The 25,896-nt window shown below is 45.4% G+C and overlaps 1 protein-coding gene across 6 annotated transcripts in view; it reads left to right on the top strand.

Annotated features, from left to right (window-relative positions):
- The window catches only part of cuedc1b (CUE domain containing 1b), a 130,969-nt gene that overhangs the window by 60,848 nt on the left and 44,225 nt on the right, over positions 1–25,896 (top strand). For all 6 annotated transcript variants that reach the window (XM_073053329.1, XM_073053331.1, XM_073053330.1 and 3 more), the window contains exon 2: positions 22,562–23,182. In XM_073053329.1, the coding sequence (XP_072909430.1) occupies positions 22,874–23,182 (309 nt within the window). In that variant the 5' untranslated portion in view covers positions 22,562–22,873. The remainder of the gene's footprint in view (positions 1–22,561; positions 23,183–25,896) is intronic.

Raw genomic sequence — 25,896 nt, 5'->3', positions numbered from 1 at the left:
GAGTGAAGCATCGCTGCCATTTGTGACATTAGTGTTTTGATAATGGGCTGAAAAATGGCAGATGGAGCTTAATCTATTCAATTAGATGTTGTGCTTTGTAGTGGCCTGCAGACCCTCCCAGAGCTGACGTGCATCTGATTCTTGTCTCCAACTTCAATCAGAATTGTTTTTTCACCCTTAAAATAGCCTTCTGTAGGTCGTACCTGGACTTCTTGCGTAGTTCTGCATCACTGATCTTGAGTGTCACAGATCTAGCCCTTAGCAGACTACCAGTCTCCTGATTCGTGATTCATCCACAGCTTTTAGTTTGGGTATGTCCGGTATGTTGTCACAGAGACATGCTTATCACACAGGTCTTGGTGAAGTCCGAGCGTAACTGCCCGACCTCTGTGTTTGACTAGTGATGGCCAGTATTCCATATACCTTCCTAACCATGACACTGACCTGGCCCGCCACCTTCAAAAGTCTTCAAGGTTCTTCTGTTCTTCAGTGCTCCCTACAGCCCTGCAATTCATGGATGTATGTCCTAGTCTCACTAGGGTTCCCAAAACACATTATCTCACATTTATCTGGATTAAGCTCCATCTGCCATTTTTCAGCCCATTATCAAAACATAGAACACGGAAGCAGCCTCTTCTCAGCCCTATCTGTCTGTTGCCCACAATGACGCCTCTCCTCTCTTGTTGGATTGGGGTGGAGAATTGTTAGTTTTCTTGTAGTTTAACATTGGTTTGCTTGCTTCTAGTGTTATATAATCACCAAGGACTAGATATGGTGGACGTGGGGAAGGTGTTTCCTATGGTGAGGGTCTCCAGAACTAGAGGGCACAGCCTCAAAATTAAGGGGCAACCTTTTAGAACAGAGGTAAGGAGGTATTTTTTTTTAGCCAGAGAGTAGTGAATCTGTGGAATGCTCTGCCACAGACTGCGGTGGAAGCCAAGTCTGTGGGTATATTTAAGGCAGAAGTTGATTGTTCCCTGATCGGTCGGGGCATCAAAGGATATGGTGAGAAGGCAGGTTATGGAGTTGAGTGAGATCCGGGATCAGCCATGATGGGATGGCGGAGCAGACTCAATGGGCTGAATGGCCTAATTCTTCTCCTATGTCTTATGGTCTTATAAACATCTAATTTCAGTGAATTTTTCAGTAATTATATGCTTAAGTATCTTTCTAGAAACTTGTTAGTTTTTAGTAGCACATTTCACGCCACTGGAATCCGACTATTTTATAGATTAATTGCTATCTTTGGAATTTTATCTCTAGTCTGATTATAGGACAATCATGACTGATTTCTCCTTTTTCTTTACTTCATCTCCTCTTTCTTGTTTGTTTTCTGCTCTTGTAACAAATCTTATGCCTCATTCTCGACTTCCAAAGAAACTTTAGATCGCAAAAACATCAGGATGCAGCGCTCTCCAAAGCCCTCCTATCTATGAACTTATTCAAATGTCTTGCTGAAATGCTTTTATTCTGCATGACTCAACCACTTCTCTGGCAGTGTGTTCCATACACACAACACCTTGGGCATACTGAAGCTGTTCCTCGGGTCCATTTTAAAATCTTTTTCCTCACAGCCGAAACCTGTACCCTCTAGTTCTGTTCCTCTTCCCTGGGAAAAAGATATTGTGCATTCACCTTATTTATATTCCCCTGATTTTATACAACTGTAAGGTTACCCCTCAATCTGCTACACTCCCAAGGAATAAGAAGTCCTAGGCAGCCCAAATACTTCTGTAACTTGGGCCCTCAACCATGTAAATCCTCTCTGTGCCCCTTCCAGTTTAATGATGTATTTCCTATAATGGTGACCAGAACGATACACAATACTCCAAGTGTGGTCTCACTAGTGTCTTGTACAACTGCAACATCTCCGTGTGTGTGTGTGTGTGTGTGTGTATATGTGTGTCTCTCTCTCCCTTTCTGCCTCTCCCCCTCTCCCTGTGTGTGTGTCTCTCTCTCCCTCTCCCCCCTCCCCCTCCCTCCTCTACCCCCTCTCTTTCTGTCTCTCTCTCCCCGTCTGTCTCTCTCCTCAGAATGCCTCCAAACTATAAAAACTTTGCCAATCATGGTGTCATTATGAGCTTGTCAATCTTGCCTCCTACATCCAAGTCATTCACAAGAGTATTTCCCATTTGTAGAGTTTGGACTGGGGGAGGTGACAATTACCCAGGAATTGAAGAGAAGGATTTTTATATATTTAAAAAAGTGGAAGAAAGTTGACTGATGTCAGATTCTTGGTTGGTGTTGGTTTAGTGTTGTCATATAAACTGAGATTCATAGAAAAACTCGTCCCGCAGTATTTATACAGATCAAATCACTACACAGTGCATTGAGCTGGAATAAGGTAAAACAGTAACAATGCAGAATAAAGTGTAAAAACTACTGAAAGATTTCAGTACAGGTAAGCAATATGATGATAACGAATTGGATGTTGAGTCCATCTTAGCGTACAAGAAGTCCATTCAAGAGTCTGATAACGGTGGGGATAGGAGCTGTCTTTGAGCCTGGAGTTACGTGCTTTCAAGCTTTTGTATCTTCAGCCCGATGGGAGAAGGGAGAATGTCCCGGGTGGGTGGGGTCTTTGATTATGTTAGCTGCTTTACTGAGGCAGCGAGTCCAGAGAGAGGTTGGATGCTGTGTGTACAACTCTCTGCAGTTTCTCGCGGTTCAGTGCGAAGCAGTCAGTGCCGAGCCATGGTGCCTCCAGGCAGAGTGGCCCTCTTTCCTTGCAACCGCTTGTGGTGCCCAGTGATGCTGCTGGGGAGCACTGCGGGGGCCTGTCGGGGTCACGTGATTGAAGATGACTGACGCGGGCGGAGAGGTTGCAGCTTAAGGGATCTGAGGAAGCGCATCGTCACCCAGTAGGTTGCTGGAATCTGGAACACTACCTGAGAGGGTGGTCGGGGCAAAGGCTCTTGCAGCATTTAATGAGTTTTCCTCTGGGTAGAGGCCTGTGGCCAAAGCACTGGCAAATGGGATCAGTGTAAGTTGGTACTTTGATGGCCAGGGTAGTTGTACTTCATGTACTCTGAAGTGTGTCTGTTTTCTTTAAAATATTATTTGGCTTGAGAATCAGAATTGGGCTCATTATCACTGACAGATCATGGTATGTGTTGTTGTGCAGCAGCGGTACATAAAAAATACTATAAACTACAATGAGGAATAAGTACTGTGCAAAAGTCTTAGGCACATATAGATAGCTAGAGGGCCCCGAACTTTTTCACAGCATTGTATTATTCAACCTGGAGCGGGGAGCGAGTTTGTACATTTGTCGGGATGAAAGGAAGTTGGGAATGGTGAGGGTGGAGTGCCATGGGAGAGGTGTGGCACAGGTGGCAGAGTAGGAGTGCCAGGAGCAGGGGTGTGGCACGGGTGAAGACACACCCAGTCCAGAGACACCAGGCAAGGTCATTTGATTCCAAACAATTGGTTTATCGATCATTACAGAATGTCTCTCTGGTGCTTCCCGCTGCCTCCCCTCTCCCTTCCTCTTTTCCCTCCCTGCTCCCTTCCCACTCTCAGTCAGCAATAGAGATCCATATCAGAATTGGGTTTATTATTATTCCTAGATGTGGAGTGTGTGTCTTCAGGCTACTGTACCTTGCTCATAGTAATGAGAAGCAGGCACGTTTTGGGAGATGGAGTCTTTAATGTTGCTGCCTTTCTGGAAGATGTTCACAAAGCTGGGGAGGCTGGTACCCACGATGGAGGTGACTTGAGTTTGCAACTCTCTGCAGTTTCTTCTGATTCTCTCCATACCAGACTGTGATGCAGCCAGTTGGAATGCTCTATATGTTTAATTGTTTAATAATTTCTTTAAAAAAACTAAGTCTACTTGATTTGCTACCATTCTGGCTCTACCAACATTCAAAACTGAATCTCGAATTTCAGGAGGTGACCACTGCTGCCCCTTCCCCATTGCCGAGAGCCGGTCCCAGGGCGGGCCTTCCCACTGGACACAGCGCATTCTTTGTGCTGGAGGTGGCTGGGACGTGGTTCCCGCCAAAGTGATGTTTTTTATCACCCTCAGGAATCATGCGACCCACGGACTCCGGTCCAGAGGAGCCCGATTTCACCAGTCATTTCCTTCGGTCTTCCTGGACGTTTTAACGTGTAGATGAAAACCACAGTCAGAATATAAAGGACTTTGTCCTCAAAGGAAAGGACTGAATTGCAGGAAGAGAGTGAACTGCAGTGTGATTATCTCCGCTGAAGCACAGACAAGCTGCACGACGTTAACAAGAAATAAAACATGACTGGTCACTGGACTGATAAGCTTTGGGAGCAGTGAGCTATCTACATACCAAAGCATTATGTCTCTTTTGGCCCCTATGTGACAGTGAAGGCTCATTGCCCATTAAGTGCATTCATACACAGGGAGCTGTCATGTTAAAACCTTCACTCATTAGTGTCAAACCTCTGCCTTGAGGGCTGCCTTCTTTTACGAGTATTGTTCTAATGTGAGTCTTGTCCTTGTGTAATCAGTGGGGGTGGACTAGAGATGTCATGACACTCTGCAAAAGTGATTTTTTTGCACTGAGTCTGTGGATCCTGTATCAACTTGCGATTTATAGACTATGAGCAATAGTTTTTGCTAATTGAAAATAATAAAAAGAAATGTAAGCTAATTCAGACTGCACAAAACAAACTAAGTATTGTTTGTACCTCAGCAGATCGGGTAGAATTAATGGAGAGAAATGGACAGTCAAAGCTTCAGATTGAGGCCATGAGTTTGAACAGAATACCTCAGTATCTGAGAGTGCAATTTGCAAAGATCTTATCTCAAAATATTAACTGTCCATTCTCCTCTATAGATGCTGTCTGAGTTCCTCCAGCTTTTTGTGTGTTGCTTTGAGATTCCAGCATCTGCAGTGTTTTGTGTCTCTGATACTAACTGCCACATTAAGTCGTCTCTCTCATCCTATCAGAGAAAGTCCCCTTGTTTAACCCATCTATCTCCCATCTCTTATTCTGCAAGCTTTCATGCTTTTTGTCTTTCCCATTCCCAGTAAAGGGTTTCTGTGCTCAAATGTTAACTGTACTTCTCTCTTTGCAAATGCTTCCTGTTCTCTTAATGTTGCCAGCACTTTCTGTTTTTCATTTTGGTTTTTGCTAATTATTGGTCTTGAGGGATGTAGAGTAAATGGAGGGGAAGTCTGGATTGGACTGAGTTGACTAAGCAAGGCCAATGGATGTTCTGGCCTTCACTGAGTCACCTCAGATAGATAGATAGATAGATACTTTATTCATCCCCATGGGGAAATTCAACTTTTTTCCAATGTCCCATACACTTGTTGTAGCAAAACTAATTACATACAATACTTAACTCAATCACTATCTCAAAAAGCATTAATAATAGCTTTTAAAAAGTTCTTAAGTCCTGGCGGTTGAATTGTAAAGCCTAATGGCATTGGGGAGTATTGACCTCTTCATCCTGTCTGAGGAGCATTGCATCGATAGTAACCTGTCGCTGAAACTGCTTCTCTGTCTCTGGATGGTGCTATGTAGAGGATGTTCAGAGTTTTCCATAATTGACCGTAGCCTACTCAGCGCCCTTTGCTCAGCTACCGATGTTAAACTCTCCAGTACTTTGCCCACGACAGAGCCCGCCTTCCTTACCAGCTTATTAAGACGTGAGGCGTCCCTCTTCTTAATGCTTCCTCCCCAACACGCCACCACAAAGAAGAGGGCGCTCTCCACAACTGACCTATAGAACATCTTCAGCATCTCACTACAGACATTGAATGACGTCAACCTTCTTAGGAAGTACAGTCGACTCTGTGCCTTCCTGCACAAGGCATCTGTGTTGGCAGTCCAGTCTAGCTTCTCGTCTAACTGTACTCCCAGATACTTGTAGGTCTTAACCTGCTCCACACATTCTCCATTAATGATCACTGGCTCCATATGAGGCCTAGATCTCCTAAAGTCCACCACCATCTCCTTGGTCTTGGTGATATTGAGACGCAGGTAGTTTGAGTTGCACCATATCACAAAGTCCTGTATCAGTTTCCTATACTCCTCCTCCACTATGGCCGTGTCATCAGCGAACTTCTGCACATGGCAGGACTCCGAGTTATATTGGAAGTCTGATGTGTACAGGGTGAACAGGACCGGAGAGAGTACGGTTCCCTGCGGCGCTCCTGTGCTGCTGACCACCGTGTCAGACCTACAGTCTCCCAACTGCACATACTGAGGTCTATCTGTCAAGTAGTCCACTATCCAATCCACCATGTGAGAGTCTACTCCCATCTCCGTTAGTTTGTGCCTTAAGATCTTGGGCTGGATGGTGTTAAAGGCACTAGAGAAGTCAAGGAATTTCCTCAGTGCAATTTCCTTAACACCAGGAATGTAACATCATGGCACAAATCACTTACAGTGAATATTTAGCTGGGTTAACCTTGTGTTTCATGGGCTTCTAGAAGAAAAGAAGAGACAGGCCACTCCCTTTGGGGGGCCTCTGCTCCCATGTGGGTGAGACCAGACCTGGGCCTAGAGCAAGGCAAGGAATCAGCTCAGGACTTTGAGCTGGCCGGGAGGCCTCCCACGCTTTCCCACCTTGCTGTGCCCTGAGGGAAACACCGTGAGAGGTGGGGCTAGATGTTGGTATCCTGGGAGTGTAAGCTGTACAGAGAACTTGCTGACCAGGAGTCTGGGAATTGGTCTGTAGTTGACTGGGAGGGAGATACTATTTACCAGTTGTGAGGATTAAAACTAGAGAGCCTTCTTTCATGTGGGGATTCGACCCCATTGCTCTCAAATTGCCTTCTGGCCTGGTGATACCTAATTTTATTCTTATTTTTATTTGCAACTCTCATTGAATCAGAATTAGGTTTATTATCATTAACATATGTAAATTACAATAAGAAATACATTTTAAAAAGTTGAGTAAGTATTTACCCTATATATACCCCTCATAATTTTGTATACCTCTCCTCTCATTCTCCTGTACTTCAGGGAAAAAGCATCTTAACCTATTCCATCTTCCTCTGTAACTAAGGTTGTCAAGTCTCAACAACATCTTCATAAGTTTTCTCTGTACTCTTTCACCTTGTATCCTTCCTGTAGGTACACAATACTCCAAACTTGGCCTCACCAACTTCTTATAAACCAACATAATATCTCAACTCCTGTTCTTAGTTCTCTGATTTTTGAAAGTCATTGAGTCATAGCTCTCTTTACAACCCTATCTACCTGTGAAGACACTTTCCAGGAATTATGGACCTGTATTGCCGGATCCCTCTGTTCTACCGCACTCCTCAGTGCCCTGCTGTTTACTGTGTAAGACCTACCCTGCTTGCTCCTCCCAATGTGCAACACCTCACACTTGTCTGCATTCAGTTCCATCCGGCATATTCCGGCCCGTTCTTCCATCTGGTGCAGATGGTGCTGCGAGCTCTGTTAGCCTTGCTCACTGTGCCTCCAATCTTGGTGTCATCTGCAAATTTACTTTGGGTTTAGAACTGAAATATTGAAGCTGTAGCCCAGGAGGTGTGATCAACGCCTTCATACAGTGGGTCGAGGAGGGGCTGGTGTCAAAGCGAAGAGTTGGAATATTAGCGTGGACTAGTTAAGCCATGTGGCTTTTATTCTGTGCATTGCATTTTTTATACTGGTTACAATATGCATCATTTGTAGGAGATTGTACCTTTTAAAGACTAAAGCATTGACAATTGGCTTCGTCATTTTTCTGTCAAAATAATTGTCACTGATTGTTTTAGTTGCTTCATGAACTGATCTCTCATTCGAATGAATGACAGGCAAGCAATGAGAGTTCACACATGTATGAATTGTTACTTCATAGTTGGCAGCAATGTGAAACTTCTACAGACTGATCGGCAGTGTTGTCCGGCAAGGTTCCCAGGGCCAGTCATTCCCACGGGTTCAACTGAAGGACTCCGCTAATGACTTGGGAGATCCAGGGATTCCAGGCACGAGTATGTGAAATGCTCAGGCGTTAGAATCACAGACTCATCCTCTGCGCTGACAAGACTTTTTGGCCTATCTTGCCTGTGCCAGCCACCTTGTGTGTCTCTGCTCACCCCAATGCATTAGGCCCATATCCCTTTACGCCTTTCCTACCCAACTAACTTATAGCCTGTTACCCCGCTGGTGTTGAAGGCAGCTAGGAAGGTCCTCCAGCCCCGTTTGTCCGTACAGTTGCACACAGATAAAGAAGGATTCCTCGTTGCTGTTTACGTAGCAATTTTTGTCTTGACAGTTATTAGCTGTGAGCTGTACCCCTAAACCTGGAGAACTTTTCCCATCCGTCCAAGTACCTGATGAAATGCCTTTTTAAATGTTCTAATAGTCTGCTGTGGCAGTTTGTTCCAGCTATTCCCCACCCTCTGTGTGAAAAACCCCTCAGAGTTTCTTTAAATATCTCCCTTGTCACCTTAAATGTGTGTCCTCACATGCCAGACTCCCCTGCTCATTCAAGACTCACCCTACACAAGGAGAAAGAATGAGATTGTGATGAGTGAAGAGTTTGAAAAACTTTCTAGCATAACTATGCACTCCATAATTTTATAAAACTCTGAGGTGACCTTTCACTTTCCTACGTTGCAGTGAGGATGGGGGTGGGGTAGAGAGGATTAATTCTCTTTATAATATAGCCCTTCATTCCAGGCAACTTCCTGGTGGATCTCTTCTGTACTCTTCCCACTGTTACCACACTCCTCCTGTAGCATTTCAATCAGAGCTGTACACAATATTCCAAGCGCAGTCTAATTAATGTTTTGCACATCTGCAATTTGACATCCCTTTCCTCGTGCCCAGTGACTTGGTCTTTGAAGGCAAACCTGCCAACTATTTTCTTCACTTCTGTCCCATTTGCAGGAAGCTATGGACCTGCTCCCTCAGTACGGCAACTCCCTGCCATTTGATTGCACCGCCACTCCTGATGAGGCATCTCAGCCTGAAGCGTCGATAGTTTATTCCCTTCTGTAGATGCTGCTGAGTTCCTCCAGCACTTTGTGTGTGTTGCTCAAGATTCTCAGCTTGAGTGGATAGCCAGAGACTTTTTCCCCAGGGCAAAAATGGCTAAAACAAGAGGGTTTAATTTTGAGGGGATTGAGGAAAATATAAAGGGGTATGTAAGAGTTAAGTTTTTACATGGAGGATGGACCGCCCTGTCAGGGCGGTGGTAGAGGCAGATACATCAGGGACATTCAGCAAACCCTTAGATAAGAACATGGGTGATGGAGAAATGGCGGGCCGTGTAAGAGGAAAGGGTTAGATTGATCTTAGAGTAGGTTAAAAGGTCAGCACAATGCTGTGGGCCGAAGTATCTGAGCTGTAATGTTCTCTGTTCTACTCCCAAGATTTGCTGAACCTCTTGTACTTAGCACATGCTAGCACATTCAGCCACCGTTTGCTGGTCACCTCTTTCCTGTGAAATGGGTGACATCTCTGTGTCTCTTGTTAGTGTCCCCTGCGGCATGTCGAGTTGTCGCGTAAACAGTAGTTTTTGTTGACTGCAGCTCATGGTCTCTCTCTGGGAGCTTTGCTGTTGCCGGTGGGCACGGATTCTGATTAAATGGAGGGGGGGGGGGGGGAAGGTTGATGCTTTGCTGCTGTTTGGGAAGGGGAGAGGGGACTTCGGGGTTCCAACATGTTTCTGCTGTTCATTCTTTTGGGGTTCTCTTCCGTTTCGTGGATGTCTGCAAAGAGTAAGAATATCAGGTTGTATACTGTGTATATTCTCTGATATTACAATGGAAGCATTTGATTAGGCCTTTTCTCCTTGGAGCGACGGAGGATGAGAGGTGACCAGATAGAAGTGTATAAGATGATGAGAGGCATTGATCATGTGGATAGTCAGAGGCTTTTTCTCAGGGCTGAAATAGTTGCCACAAGAGGGCACAGGTTTAAGGTGCTGGGGAGTAGGTACAGAGGAGATGTCAGGGGTAAGTTTTTTACTCAGAGGGTGGTGAGTGCGTGGAATGGGCTGCTGGCAACGGTGCTGGAGGTGGATACGATAGGGCCTTTTAAGAGACTTTTAGATAGGTACATGGAGCTTAGTAAAATAGGGCTATAGGTAAGCCTAGTAATTTCTAAGGTAGGGACATGTTTGGCACAACTTTGTGGGCCGAAGGGCCTGTATTGTGCTGTAGGTTTTCTATGTTTCTATGATTCTTGTCTGGATTAAGTCTGCCACTAGTCCATCCATCTTTCCAGCTGACTGATGTCTGGCTTTACCCTTAGACGGCCTACTTCACTCTCTTCACCAATTTTTGTGTCATCCACAAATTGAACAATCATACCAGCTTCTGTCATTAGCATCATGAAAAGAATCATTATCTTGCCTCAGGAGCTGACACCTTCCAGCTGGGGCATTGCATTGTGTTGATTTATAACACAACTTTGATTGCAGTGAAATACTTCCCAAAGTTCACCACAGTGTGTTGAGTTAGGTCCTACGGGAAGAACAAAGAACTTGTGGCTTGTGGGACATTTAGTGCAGCCATGTTGTGTTTAATAACAGAAATTTTGACTACATAAAATACTATCAATAGATACGCAATATATTGGAAGAACATGGTTGGTTAGGCTACATCTGCAGAGATCTCCTAAGGACCTAACCTGGTCCCAATGTAGCGATGCAGCTATAAAGGGGGCAAGACAGTGGCTATGTTTAGTTAGTTTGAGGAGATTTGGTTTGTCACCTAAAACACTCGCAAATTTCTACAGATGTACAATGGAGGGCATTCTGACTGGCTGCATCTCCGGCAGTCTGGTGGGGGTGGGGGGGGGGGGGTTGAGGTGGTACTGCACAGGATCAAAGTAAACTGCAAAGAGTTGTAAAATTAGTCAGCTCCATCATGGGTACTAGCCTCCATAGTTTCCAAGTCATCCTCGAGGTGCGGTGCCTCAAAACAACAGCAACCATCATTAAGGACCCCTCCTACTCAGGATTTCTCACTGTCACCTCCAGGGAGGAGGTACAGAAGCCTGAAGGCACACACTCAGTGATTCAGGAACAGCTTCTTCCCCTCTGCACCCAGTTTCTGAGTGGACATCGAACCCATGAACACTACCTCACTACTTTTTTTTATAATTTCTGTTTTTGCACTAATTATTTAATTTAGCTATTTGATATACTGTACATATGCTTACTGTAATTTGGTATTTCCCATATTGTCATGTATGGCATTATAATACTGCCACAAAGTTAACAAATTTCACAACATATGCTGGTGATATTAAACCCATTTCTGATTCTAATGAGAATCAGATTAGTGTATGATGTATAATTTGAGCACCAAGCACAAAATGCTGGAGGGACTCAGTAGGCCAGGCAGCTTCTGTGGAGGGCAATAAACAGCTGATGTTGCATCAGGGAGTGGTGACAGGTCTTGGCCTGAAACATCTGTCGTCACCCATCAACTGGACTGGTTCCTCATTCATGCTTAATTCACTTGTGTACAAGAACAGAATGCCCCCGTCACCAGACTGTTCTGAAGTCAGAACAGAAGAGGAAAATACCAGTTTAATACCAAATTGATGGGCGGTTTTGGATATTGACCATTTGGTAAACTGTGTCTGTTGGAATTCCTCACTTGCAAGATCAGTCATCATTCTCCATACCAGTGTTAAAAGTCAATAGACACTACAAGCTAACAACTGATGATACTTTGAAGTTAGTAATTTCCCCTTAGTCGGGATGTGTTATCTGAATCCTTCCATTACATTCTTATCTTGACTCTGAATGCCAAATGGCTCCAGCCCCCTGTGGTGCAAAGGGAAGGCTACGCTCTTCAAAAATCTTTCTTAAAAGACCTTTCTTGCCTGGGCTGGCTGCATATTATTTGTACTTAATGTCCTTGCCGTAAGTGCTGAGATCCTCCAGCGTTTGTGTGTGTGTGTGTGTTGCCTGTGATTTCCAGCATCTGCAGAATCTCTTGTGCCTATGATGTGAAATTTGTTTTGGAGCAGCAGTGCAGTGCAAAGATGTAACGTTTTAAATTACAGAAATAAATAGTGCAATGGAAAAGGAATAATCAGGTAGTGATCATAGACCAATCAGAAATCTGATGGTGATGCTATTTCTGATTGGTCCACGAACCTATTTCTGATTGGTCTGAATCATTTGAGTGGCGCTTGGCCAAGTGGTTAAGGTGTTGGACTAGCAATCTGAAGGTCGTGAGTTCGAGCCCCAGCTGGGGCAGCATGTTGTGTCCTTGAGCAAGGCACTTAACCACACATTGCTCCAGTCCACCCAGCTGAAAATGGGTACTGGCAAAATGCTGGGGATTAACCTTGCGATAGACTGGCGTCCTATCTGGGTGGTGGGTGGTGGGTGGTGGGGGGGTGGGGGGGAGAGTCTCAGTCGCTTCACACCACGGAAACCAGCGTAAGCACCGGCCTGATGAGCCTATAAGGCTCGGGACAGACTTTAACTTTAACTGAATCATTTGAGCATGGCTCTTCAGGTGGCAGATCCTGTGCCACCTCCCTGATGGTAGAAAAAAGGAAGAGGGCATGTCCTGGATGGAGAAGCTCCTTAATGATGGACGGGCACAGTTTCAGATCAATTCATTTTTGGCAGAACGAAGACAAGTTTGCAGGTTTTAAACTGAAGTGAGTGTGGCACGGAGCAAAGGAAAGATTGTGATGTGGTGTAGTGGCAGAGAGGAGGAAATAAATGATCATAATGTTGTAGTTAATGCAAAATACATGAAATGATTCCAGACATGACAATCAAAATTCACATTTGATGGTGATTATGTTGTAACTTTATAAAACCCTGGTTGGGCCACATCTGGAGTAAGATGTACAATTCTGGTGGCCCCACTACTGGAAGGGTGTTGAGGCTCTGGAGAGGGTGCAGAAGGGGTTTACCAGCATGCTGCCTGGTTTAGGGGGCATGTGCTGTCAGGAGAGGCTGAACAAACTTGGGTTGTTTTCTCTGGGACGTTGAAGCCTGAGGGGAGATCTGGTAGAGGTTTACATAATTATGAGAGGCATAGATGGTCCCTGTTTCCCAAGTTGAAATACCTAATACCAGAGGACAGACATTGACGGTAGGAGGAGGGGTAGATTTAAGGGGGATTTGAGGGGTAAGGTTGTTTTACTCAGAGTGGTGGATGCCTGGTATGGTGGTAGGGGCAAGTGCATTGGAGGCTTTTAAGAGCCGTTTGGATAGGCACATGGGTGTAAAGAAGATGGAGAGATGCGGACGCAGTGTAGGTAGGAGGCAATACTGCTTGGGTGTTTTTGATTTGCTTTTAAGCTGATTTGGCACAACATTGTGGGCTGAAAGACCTGTTCCTGTGCTGTACTCTTCTACGTTCGGCGATCAATGTTATCTCTGGGCAGGCGTTGATTCAGTAGTGGTGCTGTCGGCTTTAATAGGAACCATCGGTCATCACTGAGTTAGTTCTGAGATTGTGCAGTTCCAGCATTTCCTGATTTTATTTCCTCTTAAGCGTGTTATTTTCTTCTTTCTCCACCCTTGCTTGTGAGCTGTTCGCTTGTTCTCTGTTCATGTCATGCGATGGTTGTTTACTACCTGCCAGGTCAGATGGTGAGCTCTTCCAGCGTTTGCTCTCGGTGACTGTAACTTGCTGACTCGTGCTTCTCTTTCTTTGCCACCTCTCCTTCCTCTTTGTCCTCACTCCATCCCTGCAGGCTGGGGGTGAACTGTGTGGCTGGGGTGGATTGCTTAGGCTGCAGTGACACCACCTCCCACCCACAGTCCAAAGATGGACCAGTTGGGAGGTTAATTGGTCGTTGTGAATTGTCCTGTGATTAGGGTAAAGTCAGGGGTTAATGGGCAGCACAGCTCCAAGGACCAGATGGGAATACACCATGCTGTATCTCAACAAACAACAGCAAATCTCTTCCACCAAAGTGGATAGTCACCTGTGAATGCTGCCATTTGCATGTCCCTTCCAACTCATGCATTGTCCACTCTTGGATCCAATGATGATGAAGGAACAATGATAATCTAAAGACCTGAACTCTCACCTCAGCAGCACTGAGGGCTTTCATAGAAACATAGAAAACCTCCAGCACAATACAGGCCCTTCGGTCCACAAAGTTGTGCCGAACATGTCCCTTCTTAGAAATTACTAGGCTTACCTATAGCCCTCTATTTTACTAAGCTCCACGTAGCTATCTAAAAGCCTTTTAAAAGACGCTATCGTATCCGCCTCCATCACCGTTGCTGGCAGCCCATTCCACGTACTCACCAATCTGAGTAAAAAACTTACCCATACATCTCCTCTGTACCTACTCCCCAGCACCTTAAACCTGTGCCCTCTTGTGGCAACCATTTCAGCCCTGGGAAAAAGCCTCTGACTATCCACACGATCAATGCCTTTCACCTGTAGGACTTCGCAATTTAGGAGTAAAGTTCACTAGAACTTCCCAAAGTCAATTGGCAATAAAGCCCACAGCAATCCACAACCCAAAAGACATTAAAAACAACCGGTGTGCTTTTTTTTCCCAGTATTGAAGCCCTGATCTCCTCAATTCCTCTGAAGTAACTGGGCCCAAGGCCATGGCATCCAAACTGTTGTTGGTCCGTGCTTCTCTCCTTCTTGTCTTTTCAACTAAACCTTTGCTGCTGTGAAGTCTCAAGCATTTTTTGTTGGTATGTTTTGCAAGGGCCTTTACTTTGCAGCTGCTGTGGGATTTCTCTTTTCTGCAAGGGTGCTAAGTTTAATTTTCACATCAGAGTTGGCACTCTGCACTTGATATTTTAAAAGATCAGAGCACATATCCACCATTACAGTTATTGACTTGTTATTGATGTGATAACATTGTCCTGCATTGCAAGAGTTTAGAAAAAGTGAATATTGGAGTGGTTTGGTGAACCTGGGGTCTTGGCGTAGAAGACAATTGACCTGCTGCTGGGCCATACCAATTCAGTCTCCGCCCCTTGCTTTTTCCCCGTAGCCTTGCAAGTTATTCTTTCCCCAAGTATCTGTCTTATTCTCTTTTGAAAGTCCTGACGTTTTTCCCTTACTAGTGGCAAAGTCCTGATCATTACTTTGTTTTTAAAACACTTCCTCATATCCTTTTGTCAAACATTTAAACCCGAGTCCCTTTTACCCTCTTAAACCAGTCAAGATCTTGCACATTTTTTGTTAATGGGCAGAGAATGTTTAATTACTGACACAAGAAAGAGATTCAACAGATGCTGGAAATCCTCAGCAGCACAGACGCACAAAGTGACTTATTCCCCTCCATAGATGCTGCCTGACTTGCTGAGTTTCTCCAGTATTTGGTATTTGATTGATAGCAAAGTGGCAGGTGTCTTAAAAACACGGCTTAACCGTCTCTTCCTGTCAGTGCGATTTGCCCCCACATCGGCAACTGTGTCTCTTTGCCATAATTGGGCTTAAATCTAGTGCTGAAGATCTGTTTTGCAGCAGGTAGCTAATCACTTGTGCTAGTGGTGATGCTAAGAAGTGAGAATGGATGCAGGTCAGTCTGTAAGCCAGAACGGATCAGGCCATCTTTATTAATCCTAGCCAGCCCAAAAGTGTTGTATCCACGGTTCAAATACAGTTAAAGCAACGCTTTAAGTCATTGTAAAGGAGTCCTCAGCAATGGACGGAAGTGATGTGCTAGGAAACTGTAGGTTTATTTGATCGCTGGTCGCAGTGGGTGAGAGTCATGGTGTTGTGCCAAAGCCAGGAGCCAGTGGTTGCTCTTGGTCCTGGCACCAGCTTCGTTCATGTTGCAAGGGCCAGTACTTCATTAGGAGTTTGAGATCTGGTACGTCACCAAAGATGCCAGCAAATCTCAGCAAATCTCAGCAAATCCATGGAGAGCATTCTAACTGGTTGCATTTCTGCCTGGTGTAGAGGCTCCAGTGCACAGGATCGAAAGAGGTCTTGTCTTGTCCTGTCCGTACTGCATCAACTGCCACCACTGGGCTATAAACGTACAGGGGCAGTGTGTGGTTAAGTGCCTCGGCTGACGCTCGAACTAACGACCTTCAGATCGCCAGCCCAAAGCCTTAACCACTTGGCCACGCGCCAACTCTGGTTGGCGATGTTTATGGACTCAGCAACATCATGGCCACAAGGCACTCCACCATTGAGGACATCTTCCAAAAGCAGTTCCTCAAGAAGGCAGCATCCATCTTTGGGACCCTCACCATCCAGGACCTGCCCTCCTCTCATTGCTACCACCAGGGTGGAGGTACAGGTGCCTGAAGACCCACACTCAACGTTTTAGGAAGAGTTTCTTTCCCTTTGCCATCAGATTTCCGAACTGTCCATGAACACTACCTCGCTATTTCTCTTTCGTACTCATTTATTATTTAAATGATGAAGGGCCTCGGCCTGAAACATCGACTGATTATTCCTTTCCATGCTGCCTGAACTACTTCAGAGTTTTGTCTGACTTGCTGTTATTTCTTCTTTAAATTATAACTTATATAACTCTTTTATACATTGCACGGTATTGCTGCCACAAATCCAACAAATTTCACGACCGACACTCATCGGCCACTTTATTATGTACACCTGTACACCGGCTCGTTGATGTAATTACCTAAGCGTCCAATCAGGTGGCAGCAACTCAATGCATAAAAGCATGCAGACATGGTCAAGAGGTTCCTTCTCAGTCCTGAAGAAGGTCTCAGATCTGAAATGTCGAACTTCCGTAGATGCTGCCTGACCTGCTGAGTTCCTCCAGCATTTTGTGAATTGCAAGAGGTTCAGTTGTTGTTCAGACCAAACATCAGAATGGGGGGAAAAATGTGACCTAAGTGACTTTGACCATGGAATGATGGTTGGTGCCAGATGGGGTGGTTTGAGTATCTCAGAAACCGCTGATCTCTTGGGGTTTTCACACACAAAAGTTTCTAGAGTTTACAGAGGATGGTGTGATAAACAAAAAATCATCCAGTGAGTGGCAGTTCTGTGGGAGAAAACACCTTATTAATGAGAGAGGTCAGAGGGGAATGGCCAGACTGGTTCAAACTGAGAGGAAGGTGACAGTAACCCAAATAACCCCACGTTACAACAGCGGGGTGCAGAAAAGCATCTCTGATTGCCGAAACTTGAAGTGGATGGGCTACAGCAGCAGAAGACCTCAAACATACACTCAGTGGCCACTTTATTAGGTACAGGTGATTCTGATTCAAGCGATACAGTGGCACAGCATTGTTACTGGACCTGCATCATTACTGTCTGGAAAACTGATGCAGGGACACTTGCTCGAATCCCATTGTAGCAGCCAGGAATTTAAATTCAAGTATTTAATTAAGGACAATGTGGGAAGTGCAGGAAACACTCAGCCGTTCAGGCAGCATCTTTGGAAAGAGGGGCAGAGTTGCCATTGTAGGTTGGAGGTCCTTCAGAAGGAGTTACAGTACTGCTGGATTGTTGTAATATTTAATCAAGGAGAGAATCTTCCATCCGCACTCGGTTTGACCTGATTGTGAAATTAATGAACTATTGTCGGAACTGACCTGAATCACTAATATCTTTTGGGAAAAGTAGTAGTGCTGTCCTTGTACAGGCTGGACTGTATCAGAATCAGAATCAGATTTATTATCACGGGCATGTGTCGTGAAACTTGTTAACTTAGCAGCAGCAGTTCAATGCAATACATAATATAGGGGGGAGAGGAGAGATAAATAAATCAATTAATCAATCAATTACAGTATATGTATATTGACTAAATTAAAACTATTTCAAAACCAAATAATATATATTAAAAAAGTGAGGTGGCGTTCACAGGTTTAATGTCCACTTAGGAATCAGATGGCAGAGGGGAAGAAGCTGTTCCTGAATCACTGAGTGTGTGCCTTCAGGCTTCTGTACCTCCTACCTGACGGTAACAGTGAGAAAAGGGCATGCCCTGGGTGCTGGAGGTCTTTAATAATGGACGCTGCCTTTCTGAGACACCGCACCTTGAAGATGTCCTGGGTACTTCATAGGCTCGTACCCAAGATGGAGCCGACTAAATTTACCACCCTCTGCAGCTTTCGGTCCTGTGCAGTAGGCCCCCCCCCATACCAGACAGTGATGCAGCCTGTCAGAATGCCCTCCACAGTACATCTAATGAGGTTTTTGAGTGTATTTGTTGACATACCAGATCTCTTCAAACTCCTAATGAAGTATAGTCTTTGACTTCTTAATAGATGCATCAACATGTTGGGACCAGGTTAAGTCCTCAGAGATCTTGACACCCAGGAACATGAAGCTGCTCACTCTCTCCACTTCTGATCCCTCTGTGAGGATTGGTGTGTGTTCCTTCGTCTTACCCTTCCTGAAATCCACAATCAGCTCTGTTGTCTTACTGAGTGCCAGGTTGTTGCTGCGACACCACTCCACTAGTTGGTATGTGATCAGACCCAACATTGTGGTTTGACTCTTAGCTTGTGGATGGACAATAAATGCTGGCGTTGGCATTGCAGAAACAAATAAACTAATCCCAGAGTAGCCAATTTCTATAGCTGAGATTCTCCAATCCTGACAAGGCTCTTGTTGATCTCTTTTGAGACCAGGCCACTGGATAGAGTCCCAGAGCCAAGGGTCATCAGTCCAGCGTGAAGAAGTTAGACTCTGAGATGAAGAGGGTTGTGAATCATGCATTTCCTCTCGGTGGGCTCTATTGTATGCTCTTCAGCCATCGAATGGTGGAGCAGATTCAATGGGCCGAATGCTCCTTTGTTTCATTTAAAAAAAAATCCACAGCAGGGGCTTTTGTTTCTGCTTGGTTGCCCTGTTTATTGGCTATGGTCTCGGGTATTTCAAGGGTCAGGATTGGCTCGCTGATGGTGGCAAAGAGCAGCCATTGGCTGTCTAAGGGTGATGAGTGTTTTGGCCACTGAGTGTAGTAGGGTGCGACGGAGATTTCCTTTGCCACACTGAGTTGCTCAGCTGAGAGCGGGTTGGTGCGCGATGCCCTCCTCTATCCTGGCTTTGCCTGAGCACCAAGGCTTACTGTGGCAAATGAGGTAATAGCTGAGGCTCCTACCAGCCAGTCTCCCACGCACCACTCTCAGCTTCAGCCGATATCCCTGCACTCCAAAGCTTTTCACCCAAGTCCAACCATTCAGTTGTCTTGAGGTTGGTCCACTGTGTGTGAATGCCAAGTGAAGTCTTATCAGACGGACTGTGGGAGAAGTTGGCTGTGACTTCCTCTCATTAACCCTCATCAGTGTAAGTGGATCCTTTCAAGATTACAAATTACATTCTGTTTTCCATTCATTTGCTGCAGCTATTATTGAGCATGCTTCTTTGGAAAAAAATAAATAAAAGATGTGGGGGTGGGGGTTAGATTTGACAAGATTGGAGCTGGATGATTAGTTAATTGCTCTGTCATTGACCCCACAGTTCTAGGTGTGGGTCACCGATGTCCTTTTCATGCACGTAGTTTATTATGTGGAGATATCCTCCACTCACTGCACGTTGCTGAGCAATAATCCTGCTATTATCAGAAGACGTTGCTGCAGTTTGGGTGATGAGTTCAATTGCTGAGAATGTAGGGGAGAATTTTAAGTTGAACTTGTCTTCGTCTCGTGTTCATTCCCACTGGAAGAACACGGGGGCGGGGCGTGCAGTCAGCAACCAATATTCTGATGTACGTTCGCTCGAGATTCTGCTGGGACAGCTCTGCAGGTCAGGCAGTGTCAGTGGCAAGGAATAAAGAGTTGATGGTCCGGGCTGAGACTCTTCACTTCTGATGACCGAGGGGGTGGGGGATTAAGGACTGGAAATCTGGCACGGAGGAGGAGGTGAGGCCTGGGTTAGATCAGCCATGATCATATTGACTGGTGGGGTAGGCTTGAAGGCCAGTTGATGATGACTCCTGTTTTCTGGTGTTCTTCTCCTCGCATTGTTTGTCAGTTGAGAAGATCCTCGGGGTCTCTCTTCTCACCATTTCAGACATTTACACCGCACGCTGCATCCGCAAAGCAAACAGCATTATGAAGGACCCCACGCACCCCTCATACAAACTCTTCTCCCTCCTGCCGTCTGGGAAAAGGCACCGAAGCATTCGGGCTCTCACGACCAGAATATGTAACAGTTTCTTCCCCCAAGCCATCAGACTCCTCAATACCCAGAGTCTGGACTGACACCAACTTACTGTCCTCTACTGTACCTATTGTCTTGTTTATTGTTTATTGTAATACCTGCACTGTTTTGTGCACTTTATGCAGTCCTGGGTAGGTCTGTACTCTTTTTTTTGTGTTCTTTTACGTAGTTCAGTGTAGTTTTTGTATCGTTTCATGTAGCACCATGGTCCTGAAAAATGTTGTCTCATTTTTACTGTGTACTGTACCAGCAATTATAGTCGAAATGACAATAAAAAGAGACGTGACTTGACTTGAAGTGATTGGCTGATGAGGTGACTGCGGCAACTGAACATTGGCTGTTGATTTGGAGGGCTCAGGCTCCCACTCAGCCATGGTCTTCAGGCAGACTCATCCAACCACTGCTACTGGCTTCAGTTATGCGGCCAGGAGCTGCTCGGCAGCATACAGCTCAGCCAGGCGACTGCGTGTCCTGGCAAGGTGAAACCTTGTGAGTGGTTGTTATGACGATGGGCATGGCCTCCCTCTTGAAAGGAAATCATGTGAAGCTGGGACTATTAGGAGAGAAACTGAAGGAAAGCAAATACTAACACTGGTATGGAAACACTTGAAGAAGGGAGGGAAGAAGCAGACTTGGAATCGCAGTTGGAATTGGTTTATGATTGTCACATGTATCGAGCTCCAGTGAAATTCTTGCCTTGCTTATTGTTCATAGAGATCACAGTACATTGAGGAAGTACAAGATAAAAAAATAATGCAGAATGAAGTATAATAGCTACAAAATACAGTACAGCTAGACAATAAGGTGCAAGATTATAATAAGTTAGATCGTGAAGTCAAGAGTCCATTTTATCATACTAGGGAGCCGTTGCCTTGTTAGATAGCACATAGTGACAGCTTTATTGTTTGTTATCTGCTAACCTAATTGTACTAGATTGTCATACAATGACTTGCCTTGGCCTAGAAATTAGATCATCAGCAAAGGGAGTGTTGTCTGCTCCTGACCATATCTTGTTCCAGGGGCTTGGGCCATTTGGGGGCAGATAGGATTCAACCAAATCACTCTGGGTATGGAGTCATGTATATAGACCAGGTGTGAAAAGTTGACAGTTACTGAAGAACATTAGTGATTTGGATTGGTTGCTATGACAATCGTGATTTTCCTAGCAATATTTGTAAATTCCATCCCCACCGTCCAGCCATGCTGTCCTCTCACTGTTGCCATCAGGAAGGAGGTACAGAAGCCTCGGGTACCCACACCGTCAAGTTCAAAAACAGTTATTACAACTCACCTATCAGACTCTTGAACCAGAGGGGATAACTTCGCTCAACTTCACTCACCTCAACACTGAACTTTTCCTCAAACCTATGGACCCACTTTCAAGAACTCTTTTTCTTCGAACTTTTATCATACTCTCAATATTTGTTGCTTAATCATTTACTATTATTATTATGTTTGTTTTTTCTTTTTGTGTTGTAGTTTGCTGTCTTTCATTCATTGGTTGTTTGTCTTGTGTGCAGCTTTTCCAGTGATTCCATTGTGTTTCTTTGTATCTACTGTGAATGCCCACAAGAAGCTGAATCCTGGGTGGAATATGATGATGTGTATGTACTTTGATAATGAATTTACTTTGAATTTTTGAACTTTTGACCTAATTCAAGTAATAAAATAAATGTTTTCTTTATAGTTCCCCGGCCAAAGTGGTAGGATTTGAACTGGTATTTCCAGGTTAAAGGTCATGCCTCCAGTGCCTTAACCCCTGCGTGCCCTCTGAATCATTAACTCTGTTTCACTCTGTACAGGTGCTGTTTGCTCTGCTAGAAGTTTACGGTGTTCCACTTGATGTGGATTACCGTTATCCACAGGATTTTGCTCTTGCCTGTGGTTCATGTTTTTGTCTTTTTGCTCTCTGAAGTGGTCCGCCAAGCTCCGTGCTTGAACAACAAAACTTTCACAAAAGCCGGGCTATTGCCACGTCCTGGTCACCTCTTTATAGGAAGGATGTGGAAGCTTTACAAGGGGGTGTAGAGCAGATTGACCTCGAAGGCATGTCAAATGAAGATGGGTTGAGGGAACTAAGCTTTTCTCTTTGGAGTGAAGGAGGATGGGAGGTGACTTGATAACGGTGTACAAGACGATAAGAGGCATAGATGGAGTAGATAACCAAGAAATAGCTGATATAAGAGGGCATAATTTTAAGGTGGTTAGAGGAAAGCTGAGGGGGGATGTCAAATATAAGTTCTTTACACAGAGATTAGTGGGTCCATGAGGCAGATCCATTAGAGAGATTTAAGAGACTCTTAGATAAGCACATGGATGATAGGAAAATGAATGGTTATGTGGGGGGGAATAGTTCAATTGATCTTGGGGCGGGTTTAAAAAGTCGGTACACATCATAAGCCAAAGGGCCTATACTTTGCTATAATGTTCTATGTTCTATTGTGAAGGTATCCAGCAAAAGGGCCCAATCTCATCAACGTTTCCCATCACTAGACAAATCATTTTAAAGCATTGTGTCTGTCCCATTACTAATCTAGCTCTTTTTCCTGTTACAGATGTGCCATTGACTTGGATACAATTGGTGAGATTTTGGCTTGCGTGGTAATTGGAGTATTGCTGTCATTGTGTTTTGGGTGTGAAGATTCTTGCTGCTCTGCCAGATCTTTTTCTCTGGAAGTTGATGATCGTGGGTCGCAGTTTGCTTTGCTGTAAAGTGAGTTGGATGTTCCCGCTCAGATTTGCTGCATTTGGTTGCCAAACCTTGGGATGTGGCTCTGCACCAACTTTACGAGTAAGCTCTGACCCCTCGAGAAGCTCCCACCATTTCACACCCCAAGCTGAGCAGGTTTCGAAAGACCTTCTTTAAAATGACCAGTCTTTTCCGACGAAACAGTAGCAATGGGAACTCCAAGAGTGGATCACCCGCTGCCCCATCGCAGCTGCTCAACAACAGCAGACCGCCCCGTCAGGTCCGAAGGCTTGAGTTCAACCAGGCCATGGAGGACTTCAAGGTCATGTTCCCCAACATGGACTATGACGTAATTGAGTGCGTGTTAAGAGCCAACAATGGAGCGGTGGACGCCACCATCGACCAGCTCTTGCAGATGAGCTTGGACTGTGGATTTGACAATGGGTATGATGAGAGTTCGGACTCCGAGGACAGTATCCCCCCAGAGGTGAGCATGGGACAGTTGTAACTGTGGAGCTAGGTGGGGGCTGATCAAGGCTACGGCTGTGGCTGCTAACTGAACCCGTAAGCTAAATGAAAGTGAATTCAGCCTTCTGTAAATTTTTAACGCTTCAGTCTCCCATTGTCTTAAATATTCAGTCAAAAGCGATGCTTCAGTTTAAGGGACTTGGGTTTAGAGCAGAGATGAGGAGGAATTTATTTTTATCCAGAGGGTGTTGATTCTGTGAAATTCATTGCCACAGCACAATGAGGAAGGTCATTGGATGTATTCATGACACAGGTTGATAGGTCCTTGAGTGGCAAATGGATTAAGAGTTGTGTGGAGAAGGTGGGACAACGGAGTTGAAAAATACCAGCCATGTTTGAAGATAAAAGATTAGCTCCAGCTGTCACATGTACATCGAAACATAAATGTGTCATTTGTGTTAATGGCCAACATGGCCCAATGAGGTGCTTGGGTCAGCCCACAAATGTCATCATGCTTTTACCCTCAATGTAGCGTGCCCACGGCTCACTAATGTTAACCCTTACCTCTTTGGAATGTGTGAATAGGCCAGAGGAAACCCACATGGTCACGGGGAGAACATACAGACTTCTTACAGGCAGCAGTTGGAATTACCTTAGCACTCCATGGTGGAGCTGACCAAATGACTGAATGGTCCAATTCTGCTCCAATGTCTTATGGTCTTCAGTTTCCCAGTGTCCTGCTGACAGGTACCATCTCTGAGCTAGGCTGATCCTGGCCCATACCCAAGAGCACCTCAGTCGATAGATGAAAAGGTTGGTATATTATCATTGGTGGCATCTATTGTTAGGGTCTTCATCTGTCGGGGGAATTATGCCACAACTAGCTCATGGGGTAGTGGGGTGGATAGGATGGGAGCCTCCTCCCAGTAACAATGCTTTGTGTTTATATATCACCTTTTTAATATGGTCAAAAAATTTCAAGCCACTTAAAAAGGGTGAGACTGGACCCAATTCAACATCGTTCCAAGCCGGATATTCTTCCTCTTCCTAAGTCCATCACCGCTCCTGGGGCACAGGCTGCCGACAGCAGCTCGCCAGAGTCCTCTGTCTTGGACTGATAGAAGGTTGATCAGCCCCTTGGCTTCTGCTTTCACCACACGACTTGTAAGTCTTCCAGGTGAAGGTCCTTCTCTAGCTCTAGGTTTTTACAGGAGTGGGTTTCCAGCTCCATGCCCAACCCTCCTCCTCCTGTTCTTATCAGCAGGGGAATTGAGGGTTATGGGGGAAAAGCAGGCAGGTGGAGTTAAGTCCATGGTCAGATCAGCCACGATCTTATTGACTGGCGGAGGAGAGTCAACAGGCCAGATGGCCGACTCCTGCTCCTATTTCTTATGTTCTTGTGTTCTTTCGCAGCCGGGCTTGGGACCATTCTGTTAAGCAGGATATTGGGGGCAAACAACACAGGACTTGGTCCACCTCGACGTTCCGACGACGCAGGTTCCCCATTGCAATCCCTCCCACTCCCACCTGTATTGTTCACTCAGTCTGTTGGATGGATATCTGAGCACCAGTTGCAAATGAGATTCCTGTGAAAAAGGGTTTATGGCCCCGCCCTGAGCTGGGAAAGGGCATCTTAATCTGTGCTTGGACAGCAGGGTATCAGTAGACCACACTGAGTTTAGTGTTCACCTGCCCAGGGAGCAGTGAGTTAGAATCAGGATTATTATGAGTGACGTATTCAGATTCTCTTTTCTCACATGTAGTTTGTTGAGCTGTTTCCAATTCATTGAATCAATGAACAAGGTTCGTACAGAGTTTTAGCCAAGTATCAAAACATCCCAGTAAAATTTGACCTAGGGAGTAAAGGATTGAAGAATAGCTTTATTGTACATGGGAATGTACAGTGAAATGCGTTGTTTAAATCAAATCGGCAAAGTGTGTGCTGGGGGCAGCCTGCAAGTGTTGCGCGCTTCTGCCGCCAACGTAGCACCCCCACAAATCTGTACGTCCCTGGAGCGTGGGAGGAAACCAGGGCACCCGGAGGAATCCCACGTGGTCATAGCAAGAACGTACGGACTCCCTACAGCCGGTGGTGAGAATCGAACCCCAGTCTTGCGGCTGGCGCTGTAAAGCGTTGCGCTGACCACTGTGCGGCTGCGCTGCCCCATGGTGCAAGTGCAATTACACTGGACAGCCAGAAACTCCGACTAAAACAAGTGGGTACGAAGGTTGCTGCTCCTGCTGGGTTATTAATACAGTGTGATACATCTCTACCAAGGGAGGTGTGAGGTGCTCCTTCCCTCCACAAGCCTGCAGGTCACCCTTGGGCAAGGTGTAGCACCTGCTTAGCCCCCCCCCCCAAACCCCTGGTTCGGGTCACATGAAGCCCTCGGAGTAGGTGGCCAATCGTTGTATGAGCAACGGATGCATATCACAAGTCCTGGTTATGTGACCACTGACACCAGGCAGACAGTCTCTGATGTGTATAGATAATGTCTGGGGGTCACCCATCTTGTGAAGACACTGCCCAGAAGAAGGCAATGGAAAACCACTTCTGTAGAAAGATTTGCCAAGAACAATCATGGTCAAAGACCGTGATCGCCTACGTCATACAACATGGCACATGACAATGGTAATGTGGTTACTGGGTCCCAAACCCATTCCAGTAGGAAAGTGTTGGGGGGAATGTGAATAGCCTTGTTCACTCTGGTCAAGTATGTTCAGAGTCCCGTA

Source organism: Hemitrygon akajei, chromosome 8, assembly GCF_048418815.1.
Source record: "Hemitrygon akajei chromosome 8, sHemAka1.3, whole genome shotgun sequence".
NCBI lineage: Eukaryota > Metazoa > Chordata > Chondrichthyes > Myliobatiformes > Dasyatidae > Hemitrygon > Hemitrygon akajei.
Note: the sequence above shows the minus strand (reverse complement) of the source record. Positions and strands in the feature narration are given on the sequence as shown.